Genomic DNA, 16,957 nt, shown 5'->3' on the forward strand with positions numbered 1-16,957 from the left:
CTGAGGGGTTTTCCTATCATTAAGCCAAACACTAGATGTTCTCTGTGACCTAGTGTAAACCAGATGGTATTGTCGAGTCATTTAGTCTAAACCGAGAGCTATTAATGATATTTTCCCGAGATATTATGTTTTTGAAAAGTGTATGACCATCTAGAATTTTAAATACGTTGTGAAGAATAAAATTGGTACAAAATAAATAATTCAAGAGTAATTTTTGTTTAATAAATTAGTCGAGGCCAAACTACAGTACAAAGATAATTTTATGACTATTTCTGTAACCCTCTTTATTAAAACAATCTGGTAAAGCTTCCCTCATAATAACAAGAGAACTCGGCGAACCTAAAATATACGAGTGACTAGACAAACGAACGTACATAAATAACTCTGGTTATAGATCATCAGAGAGCATAATCAAAACAAGGGTACAAATATATAGGCAAGGGAAGAAGGGACCACTGATATCATGAGACATATTGGTTCAAAACCTGGCACTCAATCGAGAACCCGCCTTATGGACTCTTGAAATATCAAAATTTGAGGATGATTATGGAAACAAAACGGCAACAAAAGCTTAATACACTTTGGATCACATCAATTTCGTCTGCAGAAGAACATAGGAAATAGCAGCTCCGACCTCGATTGGATGCCAAACTGCTACTACGCTGCTTCTGGAAGTGTCAGCAAATCTGCTTTCGGAAGTGTCTTCCATCGTCGCAGCCACGGCGGTCATTTAATTAGTTAAACATCATGGCCTGAAATTATATACAGATTGGGTCGACAATGATTGTCAAGTTGGGGTTGCACCGCGTATCGATGAACTAGCTGTGTCTGAGGAGTTGAAAGACGATGACCGGTGTTGTGGTGGTTGCATTTGCATTTGCATTTCATTCGCAAGCCCAAGAACCGCCAGTGTTGATCTGCGCACAAGAAGAAAAAAAACGCAGTGTTCGTGAATTCAAGCAAAGCATCAATATTTCATGTGATTTTTTATTTTTTTAAATGTTTCAGTGCTAGTTGAATCATTCTTTGTTGAAAACCCAAATCTCTATCTGGAACAGATACTCGTTTGAACTATTGAGCACTGGTATGAATCATGTTAAGTATTAAGAGGTTCTATCTGAAAAACAGATCGAAGATGAGACAAGTAACTCCTTATCTTATCAACTTTGGAAAGTCTCTTTCTTTCTACCACACACTACATACTTTATTTACACCGGATCGAACAGTAATGTCCAACACCAAACACAATTGCAAGTTCACACAATTGTACACCATATATCGATAAAGCTGTGAAGGAATAACTCCGGAATAGTTCATGAGATCGAACCTGGGTAATGAGCTCTTTGAATTTGGTTGACTAGCAAAAGCGACAAGTGGACCTCTGAGGCTTGCATGCTTGTTTAGAGCACTTTCAAGTTGTGGGGACGGTAACTACATGCACACAAGAATATCGTTGACCCAAAATACATTTACACAAAAAAATAAAAAAAATAAAAATAAAAATTCACTGTTTGGAGATAGAAGATTTATTACCTGCAATAACACGTGGAAAGAATGGGGTTGTGTCTGAGACACACACTTCATAAAACCAACCCATAGTTTCGGCATTTTCCAAACCTGCGATCCGTACAGACGGACCAAAAAAAAATCTCTCATCTCCATTTAAGGCATTGTGAAAAGGGTGATCTGAAGAAATTATTTTCTAGCTCAAGAGAGTACGTGTACGGTACCTGTTTGCTCACAAGTTTGGAAAGTATCTCCATCACAAAATCAACCTGGATGATTAAGAATGAATTCTCATTATTATGCCATCTTTGTCATTAGTTTTGTACCTTCTTAAGAGGCCAAAATTAGATTAAGTACTACCATAACACTTTATGGAGGTGATGGAAGAACTAAGAGTTTCTATTTATTTCTACATAAAGAATTATGTATCTACTATTATAAAGAAGAAAAAAATAAATAATAGTTACTCATTTTTCTTTTGTGTGGTTTGATCTCTACAAATACATGGTTCATTAGTCGACTTTTGCTTTTCAGAGGATAGGTTGAACATGTGATGTACGGTTGTAATAGATCATGTGATGTACATTCATTCATTGTATGATACCAAAAATACCACATTTGCTTCCAATAGACACAAAAATATTTGCCAATTATGCAACAATCTCCAAACTGGTATCAAGCATAGAAAATTCAAGACGAGGAAAACCAGAAAGGTAAGGAAGTTACCAGTGAAGGAAAGGCATCAATCGACTGTATTACTGTTCTCATAAATAGAAGTGGCAGTGGAGTCAGATCAACCTGAAACAAAAGAAGAAAAAAAACTGTTTCTCGCTTTGGTTTTTTTTTTTTTTTGAACTTTTTGTAATGTTTTCCGGCTAAGCCGTGTTGAATGAATAAAGTCCCGATGTTTTTTTTTTTTTAAAAAAAAAAAAAAAAAAAAAAAACTACTACTACATAATGAGTTATTTTCCTAAGATAACCCATTTCCAGGAATAAATCGTAGGCAAATTTTACTAACAAAATTAATTGTTGGTCATTGGGCAAGTTCTCAGAGAACAAAATATTGAAGAAAAATAAAATAACACGAGCTTTCCTATCAATAAAGGTCAATTTTTAGGTACTCCTTTTGACATAATCCACAAAATAAGACCATTTTGGTATCGACTCAGGGCATCAGAAAATGAATTGTCACTTTTGCGGTAAAAAAACAAAGTATTTCTGGCCTAAAAATAGTTTTTTTTTTTTCAAAAATATAATACAACGAAAGCTAAATCAGAATCTAAAATTGGGTATGGACTTCTTATTCATGGACAGTTTTTCTTTCAAGTTATAGCAAAATCTAAAAGCTATTTCCAAGAGTAGCATTTACAAGCCAAACTAGTGCCCTATACACAGATCATAAACCACATAGGCATACCATCTTAGTCAGGGCTTTAGCCAAGACCTGTTGTGTGAAAACCGTTCTTTGTTCAAAACAAGCAGAACAAGCGTCCATTATCTGAAAGTAAGAGATACAAAGTCGAAGGAAATTTAGTGCAAAGATAAAGGGATATATATATATATATATATATATATATATATATATACATTGCAGAGTTTAGTTTCACACAGCATGCTTATTACAACTTACAACTATTTATAAAGCCAAAAAAATAAATAAATAAATAAACTAACTTCTATTTATTTCTACGAAAAAAGAACATACTTTCTTAAGCGTAGGACCATCTTTTTCAGGAACAATGCCATGGATGGCAACCAAAACTTCTGCGGGTGATAAAGCGGGACCTGTATGTGCGGAACCCTGCAATTACAAAACATTGTATAATTAAAAACCACAATATAAAGAAGTATGAGTTACCCTATCATGATTCAACAACAACAGACTGACTAACAAAACTATAATATTCAAAGCCCTCCAGTCTCGTTACAATATATAAACCCAATTCGAGAAAGAAAAAAAAAAAGTGAAAACCAAATAAGATAAAGTTTATTTTACTACTATTCCTAAACATGTTCTGTAAAGTTTCAAACAAAAGGCACTGGGTTAGATATAGATATAAGAATATCTTAAGCGCACTTGTTATGGTCCATGAATACCTGCAATATATGAGCAAGCGCCATCTGAAACTTTTCTAAAGGAAGCGCCACAAGCCGGGGAAATATAGGTATGACCTGCCATTAATAATATTAGACAATCAAATAAGAATATAACTAGAACAGACATAGAATGCATAATCATAGGCCCAAAAACAAGATATAAATGAGCCTTAAACAGAAAGGTAAAGACCTTTAGGAGCAGTTAATATTGTCTCAGACTCCACTCTAAAAAAACACCCAATGTAAAACATTTGGAAAATAACCCAACGTAAACCATTTTATAAAGATAAAAACATTTTATGAGAACAGGAAGAAAACTATGATGACAAATGAGAACAGGAAAAAAAAATGTAATATAATGCAAACCTCGTTTTTGGAAAGTGAAGATAGCATTGGAATGAGAATTGAGACATCCTGCACCAAGGACATAAACTATTTTTTTAAAAAGAAACACCAGGATTATATTTACAATATATCAGCAAGGATCTTAACAACCAAGAATAAAAAGTTTTAAGATGAGAATTACCTTCAATTTAGTTTCATACAAATGTTTGACAGTGGCAATTAGATCCGGGGATGGCGTTGTCTCTTGGGTCAAACTTTGCAACACCTATGCATAGAAAAACCCAAGTAAAAACAAATTATTAGCAATGTACACACTGTTTGAACGATACAGAAACAATTGAAATGAATAAATGTATATATATATATATATATTATATATATATATATATATATATATATATATATATATACACCTACCAGCATCAAAAGATTTTCACTTCCTTCCGGTGGATCAGATATTATGTCGAGTAATTCAGAATAAGATGACCCAAGTGCCCTTAAAAGAATAGGGATATGACGGTGAAAGGCCTGTACAGTCCATCGTCACATCCAAAAATCAGATGAGGTAAGTTTGTCACACCAGCAATATTCAACTCTTGTCATCTTTATGAAACACCACTGGATCTAATTTTTATTGCGCCATACTGGTTATTATCAATTTTCTTATCTAAATTATATATAGTGGATCACTTGGCAAGAACTACACATTCAGACAAGAACAACGAAATGAAGTTACAATCTTTCAGTAGAAAACATATATTTTCCAGATCACTTAATCGGTTATACTTCCAAACAAGAAAGATACTCTTTCCATTTCTCATATGAACATATAGAATCTGGAAAATCATTGACATGATGCCAAGAGGAACAAAACACAAGTCTATGATAACATAGAAGCATAAGGATATAATACTCCTAAAAGTTTTTTAAGAAAAATAACTATAGACAGAGAGCAACCTGTTTTACGGTTTTTGGAGCTCCCCCGTAAATTTTAAAAATAAGTTGAAGAAGATCTGGTTTCTGCAAGTAAAGCAAAATAATATTGTTTACAGAAAAATAATGCAGACAAGCAGTTCTAGTGGGAAAGAAAAACAGTCAAACCTTAGTACATAAAGCAAAAAATAAAGAGATGAGTCGCTGAGCTTCCACAAGAGACATAGCAGACATGCTCTGTGCCACCTGACGGTCTTTCTTTGAATTTTCCAGATTTCCCAAGTCTGAAATTTGAGAATCACTTCCTGAGGTTTCCTGGCTTCCAACCTGAACATGAAAATAAATATTAGAGGATACAAAGGCAAGAAATAGAATAGGCTTTCATCCCTTTCAAGAAGGAATGGTGTACACAATGCATGAACCGTTCATTCATCCAAAAGAAGGCATTAAAAAAATCCCAACTAATAGCTTTTTTCCGTCTATTTTTCAAATTCTTTTCCCACTGTTTATGAATTTCGAGTGCCCATATCCTTTACTTCCACTATCATTTTAACTATAAACAAAAAAAGTGTTTTGTAGAGAAAAAAAGTTAGAAGACAAGACAAGTGATCCTCTGAGAGAGAGGGTGAAACAAGTCCCCCGCTCCGAGTAAGGTTCAATTCTTCGGTTGGTTAGTTGCCGTGGGATGGCTGAACACGGCGGCGGATGTTATTCAACGTCGAAAGCCTCACCTAACCTTCCAACCTAGATTCTGTAAGTTGTGCCTGAACACGGGGGAAAATTCAGACCATCTTTTTCGAGTGTAGAGGAGCCAAGGAAATATGGAAGTGGCTTCTCGATAGGCTGGAGTTAGACCTTAACACTCTCTTCGGTCAGTGACTTATTCGTGTTGCACGTCAATCTGAGAAGAGGCCCAAACTGGGTTGCGGTTGTCAAAGCCGGACTCTTGGCCGGATGTTGGAATATATGAAGGATCAGGAATGGAAGACTTTTCAACGACGAAGATTGGAACGTCAACCAGCTCATTGGGAAGTGTGAACCTCAACATGGCTCTTTGGCTTCACTCCTTGTGTCCGGATTTTTAGAACTATTCTCTTTCAGTTCTTTCTAGGGATTATTTAGGGACCCTATGATGTAAAGAATAGGTTTTTCCTGGTTGCGGTGGTTGTTTTTGTGTGTCCTATTTTTCGGGCCGGCGTGTTTGTTCGCGTATGGCCTGGTTTTTTGTGGCTCTTTGGTTTTTGGCTAAAATGCAACTTTCCTTTGATGTATATTTCCCTCCGTTTATTAATAATATCTCACTATTTCATTTAAAAAAACTGACAAGCACAACTAATTTTTACAAAAAAAAATATTGGACGCGAACATTTTCTGTACTTTTGGTTGAATCACTGATTAGACTTTCGATGGCTCTATGAAGTAGACAACTACATACAAGAGATGATTGAAAACCTACATTCCCCTCAGTTCTCTGCTCAGCAGATTCAGGTTGCAGATGTTCCGAATCTGAAGTGTGACTATCCACAGCAGACAGCAACATATTTGTCGCAAATTGCTCAATTCTTTCTGATACGTAACTCAATGGGTATAGTTTGTTAGCAACCTGTTAAGATGGAGAAATTAACATAATTCTTCCACGTGAAATGGGAATTAAAGAAAAAAAGAATAATGTAGAGATTTCAGCATTAGTTTCTGTACCAGTCGAATAGCTTTTGCACGAATATCATCTTGCGAATGAACAGCACACTGTAATCAGGAAATGGAACTCAGTTTAAGAATAGGCAATTATGGAACAAAAGATAAACAATAATCAATTGCAAATATTGAGCTCAAGCCCCTCACACGTATAACTGTTAAAAAATAATTTCACCGTCGTTTGCCATTCGGAGAACAATTGACAGAGAGCATAGAGCATATAGATCCCATCAAACATGAATTCAAGACTAAGAAGCTTATAACAGTGGAAATAGCTATAGCATATGATTCCTTGTTCATGTTACCTTTAGAGCTATATCTAAGCTGGCCTGCCTGTATATTGGACGACCTAAAATCAAACTCCAAACGGCACCGAGGCCCTGAGTGATGCGTTCCACATCACCAATATCTTTTCCATTTCGATCGGTTACATCAGTGGAGCAGAGATCGCCTAGTAATTTCAAGGCAGAATCAGGTAAAATTGGAACTTCACCAAGAAGTTTGCTAAAAGATTTGTCCGAAGCCGGTAACGATTCAAGTAAAGATTTGGCCTATAAATCAAAAGCAACAGAGTCATAGATAATTCTTTCATGAAAACATTTTATAGAATATTAACGCTGACAAAGTCTTAATTAGAAAAGATAAGTATCAACCACTGCCAGGAGGAATTTTTCATATGCCACGAAAGAAAATGTAGTAGTTTCACTGGAATCGAGCACTTGGAGGGAATACAGATGATATAAAACATGCAACACGAGCTCATGCCCCTGCAAATGATTACTAGATATTAGAGTGCAAAATAATTACAGAAAATTTCAATTCAAGAGATGAACTAAGAGGTCAAACATGCTCCTCGTGAAAGAAAAGAAATAAAAATCAAGCTATCGAAGAAGTTACAAGCAATAAAGCATTAAGGTTGAACGGGGGAAGCTTTTTTCAAATAGTTCATAAAGAGAGAGAGAGAGAGAGAAAGAAAAAAAACTTTATTACAAAGAATTACAACATGAGAAAAAAAACTAACATCATAGAGAATTTTTTTATTCATCCAGCAGCTATCTATTTTCGCGTAAAAATATAGAAAAAAAAAATAAGAAATGGACAAATTAAAAGTGGTTTTCAAGCTAAAACTTCAATAACCTCTACATGAAACACAATGGAAGGATCTTAAATATATTTTCTAAGAATCAACCTTTTGCTCTTGGTAGTCCTCAACAACTTGTTTTAGAACCATCAAAACAATCTCGTCTTGAGCATCAATCTGCAAGATGAATTAGGTCATTAATACGAAGGCATAACAAGTGAATTATCGCAGATATCAAATTCCTGCAAGACCACAAAGAACACTTGTACTACAAGTTTGCGATAAATTCTCTTTCAGCCTGATGCATGGTATAAACACACTTTTTATAAGGAAGAATATATATTGGCAAAATAAATTAAAAAAAAAAAAAAAAAAAAAAAAAAAAAAAAGAGAAACACCATAACCAACAATAATCCATATAAGTCAGACCACGAAGTTCAAAACTACGAGTATAGTAACTGCAAGTACAATTGTACATTGATCTCAAAACTTACCTGAGCAATCAACCGGGCAATTAATTCCAAGCGGATCTGAGTACAATCAGTTATATAGAGATGCTTATTCGAGTCAATAATCTGACTGATTGCTACTTTTCTCACACTATCTTGTTGCTCCTTTGTGAACTCAACGTATGTTGGTAGCTGAGGTAAATCATGACATATATCTTCAGATGCAGATGTTTCTGAGAAAACTGAAAAGTGCCCATCAAATTCTAAGAAAGATGATGTATCAGCCTCATCCTCAACTTGGACATCAGGAAATTTCTCAGCTAGGTCCTCGCGTTTGTGAACAAGAGAATCATTTCGATCCAAATTTTTTTGCTGTTTTACAGGAGTTAGCTCCACGGGTTCTTCAAGAATTTCATCTCTGGGAATCTTTTGACACGTTACAGATGCCAATGGACTTTCCATCTCGTCCTCCCTAGATATGGTTTGTGCTGAAAAGTTTTCAATTATCATCCCAACAGGAATTGAGTTTGGCCTACTCAAAGGACTAGAAGCAGCAAATTCAGATTTTATGACATTAGCATCCTCTACAGTAGGCATTGGTGTGGGGCCAAGTAATACAGCTAAGCGCCGTGGATCCAAGCGTCGAGGATCCTGAAAAGGGCAGCACGCGTCATTTTAACCTGGCTAATTGGTATGTGAAGAAAATAAAATAAAATAAAAAAACCAATCTCGAAGGCGCTAGTATAATTTCTTATAAGCATGAAGAGATTAAGATTACCCTTCGCGGGTCTCGTTTTGGATCAATGGTGAGATAGGTGGGCAAATCGGAGACCAATGAACTAGGCACAGTAGGTGGAGCGGTAGACATCTGCGAAGGGAAAGTTGGAGATGGAATAAAATTTGTCGGAGGGGTTACTGATACAGCTTCCCATGTACTACTAATAGAATCCACCGGTCGAGTCCCGGGAACATTCCCGAAACTCGTTAAAGGAGGTGGGTTCTTGGGCAAGTTCTTCATATTAGTAATGACAATATCAGCCAACAAATCAGGATGAATTTTCGAAACAAGGATCTCAAGAGACTCGGCTCCTCTCTCTCCTTCAGCCAGGAACGCACCAATAACAGCAATCATCTTTTCAACGGGATTCAATTCATCATCCTGCAACGGTACATCAATTGCAAGACCATTAGCGGAACTGTTATCCCGCCCAAAATCATTACTCTGCACCGGAAAAAACTGGCTCTCTGGACCATAATGAATTCTCTTAGACCCCAATTCATGGTTATTAGGTGAGTCTTTGTTATCAAGAGGCAAGGACCTTTTCTTCAACACATCCCCTGTAACAGGTAGTTGGTTTGAGTGGTCACTCACTGTCTGCAACACAACACAAGTCATCAGTGACTAGATGCTAATAAAATGGAAATTAAAAATAGAATATAATACAACAGTCACAATTACCTTCACCAACCGAGAATCGCGCGATGTCCGCTCAGCATTTTTAATCATTTTGTCAACCTGTCGGATAACTTGATCAGCTGCATCTCCGGCATTCATTGCTCTCAGAGCCCTGACTAAGCGATCTCTTGACTGAAATAAACAAATGGCAAAGAGTTGTCACGTGTAAAACCAGATGTAAAGTATTTTTAAAGCGCTGAGGAGTTCTAAGGTCTGATATCAAAATGCAAAAAGACACCAAATTTCAATTAAGTTGTGCTAACTCTGTTTCCTATTGGAATAAATGTTTGCCAGGTTTACACTTGATTCTCATAGAGTGAAATTTTTTACTGGTTATTCTTTATTTGTAAGGAACATACTCGTACTCAAAACAATGAAGTAAAAAAGAATCCACAGACCGAGCACAGAGAGAGCTACATAAGATTCTTTCGTGATTTTTTACAAGATGATTATGTTACTTGCTTCTTCTATTTAAACAACAATTTAACGTAGAAGAGTTTCAAAGTACAGAGGATTGCAAGTAATTAATCATAATGGTGACATGAGTAGCCGGAAAAAGGCTATATTTTTTTCCTCCAACCATAAGAAACAAAGTATCCATAAGATGAGTCAGTTTTAGAAGCAATCATGGAAGCTCTCCTGAATATTGTACATCAAAGGCAAACCTCTACCGATCGAGAGTCTATCTGTTTCCTTAAGTGGCACATTCAATGTAAGAACCTAAAAAACTAAATGTTAAAAACATGTGCAACAGGAATCTAGAATATCATATCAAATGAAACCGATCAACACTACATGCTACTGTCACCTATATGGCGTGAATTTGCAGTCAAATATTTTTAGAGCAAGTGAAACCTGCAATCCTTGAAATATTTTTTTAAAACAAGAACATCTTAGACAATCAAAGGCAAAAGCCACTTTACAAAAGATAGAGCTTTGGAACTACCGATATCAGCCCGCATAAACAAGCATCAAAAGCCTCCTCAAAAAAGGGACATTCCCTAGAAACCTTAATATGAATACAAGCTGGAAAATATATATATATATATATATATATATATATGTGTGTGTGTATATATCTATATTTACCTCCATGATGGTTGGGTTAGTACATCTAAGAAATCCCAACAACGCTGATCTTATAGAATACATGACACTAGAAGCATGGCATCCTTTGACCATCTCAAGGTTTGGATTAAAGTCAAGAAGAGCATTTAGTATGCAGCTATAATGAACAGATCGCCTTATAGCTATGGCTGCAAGACTGCAAAAAAAAAATAAATAAATAAAATTAAGTATGAGATAAACAGTTTGGTTTCGAAGATATGTGACACAACAAAATCAGGAAAATAAGGTATCCATTGATTTATCAATAGATATAGGAGCAAAATTTTGCAGTCCTTGTATATATTCACAACTTAATACAACTATTGCGAAAGAAATGTGCTGAGGCGTTCATCAATTGAAGACTTCAGTTAGAAAAAAACGAATCATGAAATTGGTGGAGCAAAACCATAATCCAAGGAAATAAGGGTCAAATCCAACAAGAATTACTGCAGTAATATGTTGTGTTGAAAAAATTTATGTAATCAGACGCCTGTATACTGTGAAAAGTAAAGGAATAATTCACTAAAAAAAGATCATTTAAAATAATTTTGTATGCATTATATAAAGACTAATTCACTGATTGATGCACATACATCAACTTCATAAGCACAAAATCAACACAAACTGCAAAACCACTAGAAATTTAAACTACACTAAGAAGATGACTCAAACGTAGCATAATTAGCTAGTCTAAAGCATATCAGAAGTTTTAACTTTAGCAAAATCTGAGAAACTGATTTCTGTTTCAAGCCGAAAAACAATATGATAAGCTAGCTTCAGACTATTGATGGAACTCTGCAGACCGATAAGAGTTTCGGAGAGTTGAGATACCACTTTACGCAGTAGGCAACATTTTGAACGGAGAGTGGCAATAATCATTTCTTCAAGTATAATGGACGCTGGATTCTATTATGTCTAAAAACGCAAAGAATATGGATTCAGTTAAACAATGTCGAGAAAAGATTTCACTGGGGCAACAACCGGAAAGTGCAAATCTCCTATGCTTTGTCTAACACCTTGACTTTGTTGAAGTTCTTAGCATACTCAGAACAAACAGTCATGATATGAGCACAAATTATTCCTGAATCATCTGTAACAAAACAAAAAAGATACAGCACTACAAATTCTGATAGTTGTCACAAATTACAAAAGCAGATTATCAAAACATAAACCTAGCAGTGGTAAGAGAAATGGGCAAGTCTGTATTCGGATGAGGTCGCGGGATTAAATCCAGTGAGTTAAACAGTTGTCCCGTGTATACTTTACACAGTATAATGAAAATAAAAAACTAAATGCAGAATTTTAGCTTGATGGTTCCCGCCAATTCCTGGTTAATATGTGAACTCGTTGAGTGTAACTTAGACAATGAAGAATAGATACAGTATGCACCTATGTCAGTTCCTCTTCAAAATCACACACAAATGAACTAAGTAAGCTTTTAACCTGCTTATGCAAATATAAAACTCGAATGCAATTTCGATGCTTCTGCAATGTTGAAAATTTCTGTTTACTTTCATGGGGAAATTTGTACCATCTTAAATCCTATCTGTTCGACATTTTAGGTATATTATCACTAAAGGTAAGTCCGCTAAACATAAATTAAACTTCGACACGTTCTAAGCCCAGAAAATTCATTTTTTTATTATTAAAAAGGAGAAGAAAAAAAAAACAAAGCAGAGGACACACACACGGCCTAAACAGCGATGCTAGATTACATGCGGGCAGCAAATAATCGCAAGGGCCCATCTCTACATCGCTTTTTATTTCCTTCAAATACAAAGGAACTTTTCTGGATAAAAGAAAACAGTCTGTTCTGAGCTCTTTTAACTCTTGTGATGGAGGTTTTACAGCGCCGCATTTTCTTCATCTTTTTTTTTTTTAGAAAGAAGAGCTGTGCGACAAATTTCATCCACGAATAATACTGTTATATTTTAACTGCTGATGAGCATCAATAGAAAGCGAGTCAATCAGACATTCAGTCCAAAACTTAATTTTGCAGATTCAAATGTGTGGAAAATTTGGCTCATCAGTGTTACTATATTCTTTAAACTGTTGCTTTGACCTCTTTATATTCTCACAGATGCATAAAAAGAGTGCAGACCAAAAGTTGTATTTTTTCCAAGCTTCTTGTAAACTGATCTATCCTAAGATGTTTTCTCTTTATCTTAAAAGAAGGTTTAAATCGCCAACCGGCAAGAAGCAAGACGTACCAATCTCAAAGTCAGCAACTAAACGTGAAGAGACGTCAGAAGAACTCATATAGATATAACAGAGCTGATCTTCCAAGGGGTAATAGGCACAGAGCAATAAGAACGTGTAATCCAATATAAAGCATCGAGTAGTGACAAGTAAGCCAATTAGTATCAAATTAACAACAGAATCAGGCGTACTCTACCGTGAAAAGAATTTTAATTAACTGTGTCAAGTGTGAGTCAACTGTATTGAAATAATGTTACAATTTTCTGAACTGAAACATAAGTAGCTGTAAGAACATACAAAATTATTACTTTAGAATGACTATAGTTATAAAAAAAAAAAAAATTAAAAAAAAAATGGTCTGTTTAACAGTTTACAAGCATAAACTGCATGGCTTAACCATCATATTTTGCTCAGCACACGAGACGACCATTTTATCCATCAGATATGCAACCATATCAACAGCAAGGGGCTCCAAGTATCAAAACAATGAGCAGAACTACATTGTTTATAGCCCTGAAACTCCCGTTATCTGAATCACCAATGTAGCAGTATCAATTAATTCCTCAGAACACATAACACGTCAGAATGTATCACAAACAAGCAGTCAAATTTTCTCCAAGAAAACCCGTTTCAAGCTTATGCTTTTTTCCTTCATGCATTTTTCAAAATGGTTAATTTTATCGTCTCTATCAGATGACTTTTAAAAGTACTGCTTGATCTGAAGACCAAACAGGTAACATCGCGGGAATAAGACAGACAGCAGAAGTAAATTTCAAGCACACATAACTAAAAATTCCATGCATAAGAAAACATACTATTCATACTCGTATACAATGGAACAAACAATCCCACTAAAAGATACAGCAGCAAGGTAGTTAAATATTTAGATGTATGTCTCTACATGTATACACATAATGTGATGCCATTAAATGATACAAAAACGTCAACCCAACTTCCTCCAATTCCAATTGCCACAAATTTAATTTTTTCTTCAAAAATAAATAAAAATAAAAAATAAAAAATAAAAAACTCGAACTTTTTTTTATAACTAGGCAACAGCCTAAGAAAAAGTACGAACACAGAGGAAACAGATAAATGGCCACAAGTTTAATCTGATAACTGTAAACATCTTGCCTTATCAGGACTTAAGTCATGATAACTGTAATGACAAAGTTAAATACCAAATATAATTCTATGAGGGTAAACACTGTAAGTACCAGAATTACCACACTCACCAATTCACTACGGCGATTGTCAAGGAACCAGGTAAAGTGCTGGCTATCTGCAATATATTTAATAGAATGCCAAGAGTCTTATTCCCTTCTGACAATAGAATGTATGGGTCAAGAATTGGGTGGCCGCGTCCCAGCCATGAGACATTAAAATTACGTCTACCCCCTGTTACAACGAGACCGATGTTAATCACCTTCTGAGAAGTAGAAAAATGAAAACTCAAACTTGGCTAGAGGTTTCGCAAAATCATATGCAGAAGAAAGCAAGATGTAATATTCTCACTAAAACTACTCGGTCTTCAAAGTAAGAGTCATTTTACCTTCTGCAACTGGGTGTTCCGTCCCATCGGCGTCAGATGTACAAAGCAGGACATATGTTTCCAAAAATTTCAAGGCCAACAACTTTTTAGCAGCGGTACCAGGCTACAAAACCAAATTTTACAAAAATTATAGATTTATAAGATCTAGAAAGTACGGAGCGAGACATGTAATGAATACACCCTAGCAGCAAATTCATATATATTCTGATGAGACTTCAGGCCCATCTCAAAATTATTAATTGGTCATTCCCACACACCCCTGGAAGATGCTTGTCTCTTTTGATTTATTCCTTCGATATGAGGATGTCCCTAACCTAATCCTACTAATTTAAGGGAAAAAAACAAGAAAACGTAATAACTTAAACAGTACGCCAAAGAGTAAGTACTAACGACAACTTAAATTAGAAAACAATCAGTACAGGAACAAAAATCATTAAGAAATTTTTTCTTCCAAACCACGTGATATATCACTATAAAAACATAAACCCCTTGAAATTCTCATCGGACAAGAAAGTAAAACACCAAGCTAGTTAAGGTCCCCAAGAACCAATAGCAACTGAAAAATGAGCATGCAATCTGAAATCCAGTAGCATCCTAACTGCATACCTCCAATGCGATCGCCAAAACTGCCTCTTTAAACCTAAGCATCCACAACCAAAGTTCTTCAAGCCATCTCTCCACTTTACCACGCCGGTTAAACTATCATTGGATAACAAACCTCATAATCATGGAAGCAAATTCTTCGAGAGAAAACAATAGGATGCTGGCTCCATTTGAAGTATTTAATGAGTTCAGTAAAGATAATTTTTTTCCCAAAATAATTTTCTAAATTGTAAATCTATCTACCTATGAACTAAAATTAGCGTTTAGATATGTTAGAGCATCAAGTGATTTAAAGTTGCAGGCTTTGGAAATCCGTTTGGATTTTGTTTCCCTTAATTCCTTTATTAAATAGTGAATAACAGAGCACGATAATTGGCAGTTTGAATGGTATACGAGGGCAAGATAAAAAGAGACGATCTTAAGAAAATAAAATTCATTGGTGTTGATTTAGCTTTTTGCTCCCTTAGAACGATCCTTTGGAGTGGGACTATTGGAAATGCTCTGACACAATTCCATAATAAGATGTACCCTTCCTCTTCAACCCGCTTTCATACATGCGCTTATTTATTTTCCAAAGGACAAAAGTTCTTTAAACTTCCATTTTTCTTTTTTTGATTTATCGTGATTCCAGTTCTCGGAAGGGCAATGAAATCGGTAAGAAATCATTTACTAAACAGAGAACGCTTCTCCTGCAACTTTGTAGCGCTTAATGCAAATAGCAATCAAAAAATAAAATTGAGCAGACTAAAAATATTTTGCTGATATTCCAATACATCATCAAGTGTTAAGACCAGACATTACATGCACATATGTTGGGTATAAACAATGAGAAGAGGAGAGAGAGACCTGCAATGCCATCTCTTCCAAAACACTACAAAACAAATTCGAGCCACTGACGATAGATTGTCTTGCAACAACAGGGTCATCGTCGTTTAAGTAGTTCAGCAATACGGGCATTAGTACAGAAGAGTGTTCCATTGACCTCAATCCAATCTCTTCCACTAACCTGTTTAAGAACCCCCAAAACCAGCATACAATGTTAAACTGGCAATTTTGGATCAATACAATAAGACCTTAAAATTACGACAAAAGAAAATTTAGTTCAATTGTTGTCTCTATACACCAAGAATTCCCGATTAAAGGAAATAGAAAGTTCATGGCTTTCCAGCCAACAGCACAAACATAGCCCTTTCTAGCTGGGTTTAATCGAAAACGACTAGACCAGTATTTCATGTATAACGCAAAGCTACGAAATCTCTAATTCACAAAGAGAGAGAGAGAGAGAGAGAGAGAGAGGATTTAGGGTTTCCATGGAGCTCACTCGAGGAGCGATCTTCGGACAAGGGTTTCGGGCGAGGATTGAAGCTCCATGAAGAACGATAAGAGCTCAGCGGCAGAGGACGGATCGACGGAGAAGAGGATTTCCTTGGCCTGCCTCAGCGACGAGAGTTTCACGGCCAAATCGCCATGGTTGTTCGCGGCGGCAATAAGAGAGAGAGCTTGGTCTCTCGGAGCCGTTCCAGCCATTTCTGACCCTAACCGAATCCGAATCGACGAGGGCCTTTCGACGTGGATTGGGATTGATGTGGTTTTAGGGTTTTCGAGCTGAATTTGATTTTGTTTGGTGAGAGAGAGAGAGAGAGGGGGAAATCACAACGGGGTTTTTTTTTCGCTTCGGAGGGGATATGAGAGTTTTTTTTTTTTTTAGAAGTTAGATATGACTTATTTTGGAAAAAGTTTATTTATAGTTCCTCACGTGTCTTCTTTTACACCCAATTTCATTAATTTTTTTTTTTTTTTATCGAATAACACCCAATTCAATTGTCATGTGGTACTAAGACTAGAATTAAATTAAGGGTGAATTTCCTATTTTTTTCAAAAATTTACCTAACTAGGAGTGCTCTATGATTCTCTAAATGTGCTAATACTATTAT

General features: G+C 35.7%; 1 protein-coding gene across 1 annotated transcript; it reads right to left on the reverse strand.

Annotated features, from left to right (window-relative positions):
- Positions 1-339: 339 nt before the first annotated feature.
- LOC149390177 (symplekin) lies at positions 340-16,734 on the reverse strand. The gene is made up of 27 exons (XM_089618846.1): positions 16,345-16,734; positions 15,870-16,029; positions 15,027-15,119; positions 14,421-14,523; positions 14,104-14,266; positions 10,652-10,826; positions 9,566-9,694; positions 8,885-9,481; positions 8,152-8,757; positions 7,766-7,834; positions 7,230-7,343; positions 6,882-7,127; positions 6,580-6,627; positions 6,338-6,484; positions 5,050-5,208; positions 4,906-4,968; positions 4,366-4,476; positions 4,130-4,213; positions 3,970-4,017; positions 3,604-3,678; positions 3,212-3,307; positions 2,924-3,004; positions 2,233-2,304; positions 1,731-1,775; positions 1,534-1,617; positions 1,328-1,431; positions 340-917 (listed from the first exon to the last, which is right to left on the reverse strand). Exons 1-27 carry the CDS (start codon positions 16,548-16,550, stop codon positions 788-790), a joined length of 4,008 nt encoding a protein of 1,335 aa, XP_089474972.1. The 5' UTR covers positions 16,551-16,734; the 3' UTR covers positions 340-787.
- Between the last annotated feature and the right edge of the window lie 223 nt (positions 16,735-16,957).

The sequence above is a fragment of the Urtica dioica genome, chromosome 7 (assembly GCF_054948205.1).
Source record: "Urtica dioica subsp. dioica isolate 48M chromosome 7, U.dioica_male_clone48M_v1_H2, whole genome shotgun sequence".
Classification (NCBI taxonomy): Eukaryota; Viridiplantae; Streptophyta; class Magnoliopsida; order Rosales; family Urticaceae; genus Urtica; species Urtica dioica.

Coding starts and splice junctions, on each gene's coding strand:
- LOC149390177 (XM_089618846.1), bottom strand. CDS start 16,550: ATGGCTGGAACGGCTCCGAGAGACCAAGCTCTCTCTCTTATTGCCGCC. Junction 7,835..8,151: donor TTGCCCGGTTGATTGCTCAG/GTAAGTTTTGAG, acceptor TTCATCTTGCAG/ATTGATGCTCAAGACGAGAT. Junction 3,679..3,969: donor CTTCACTTTCCAAAAACGAG/GTTTGCATTATA, acceptor TATTAATGGCAG/GTCATACCTATATTTCCCCG.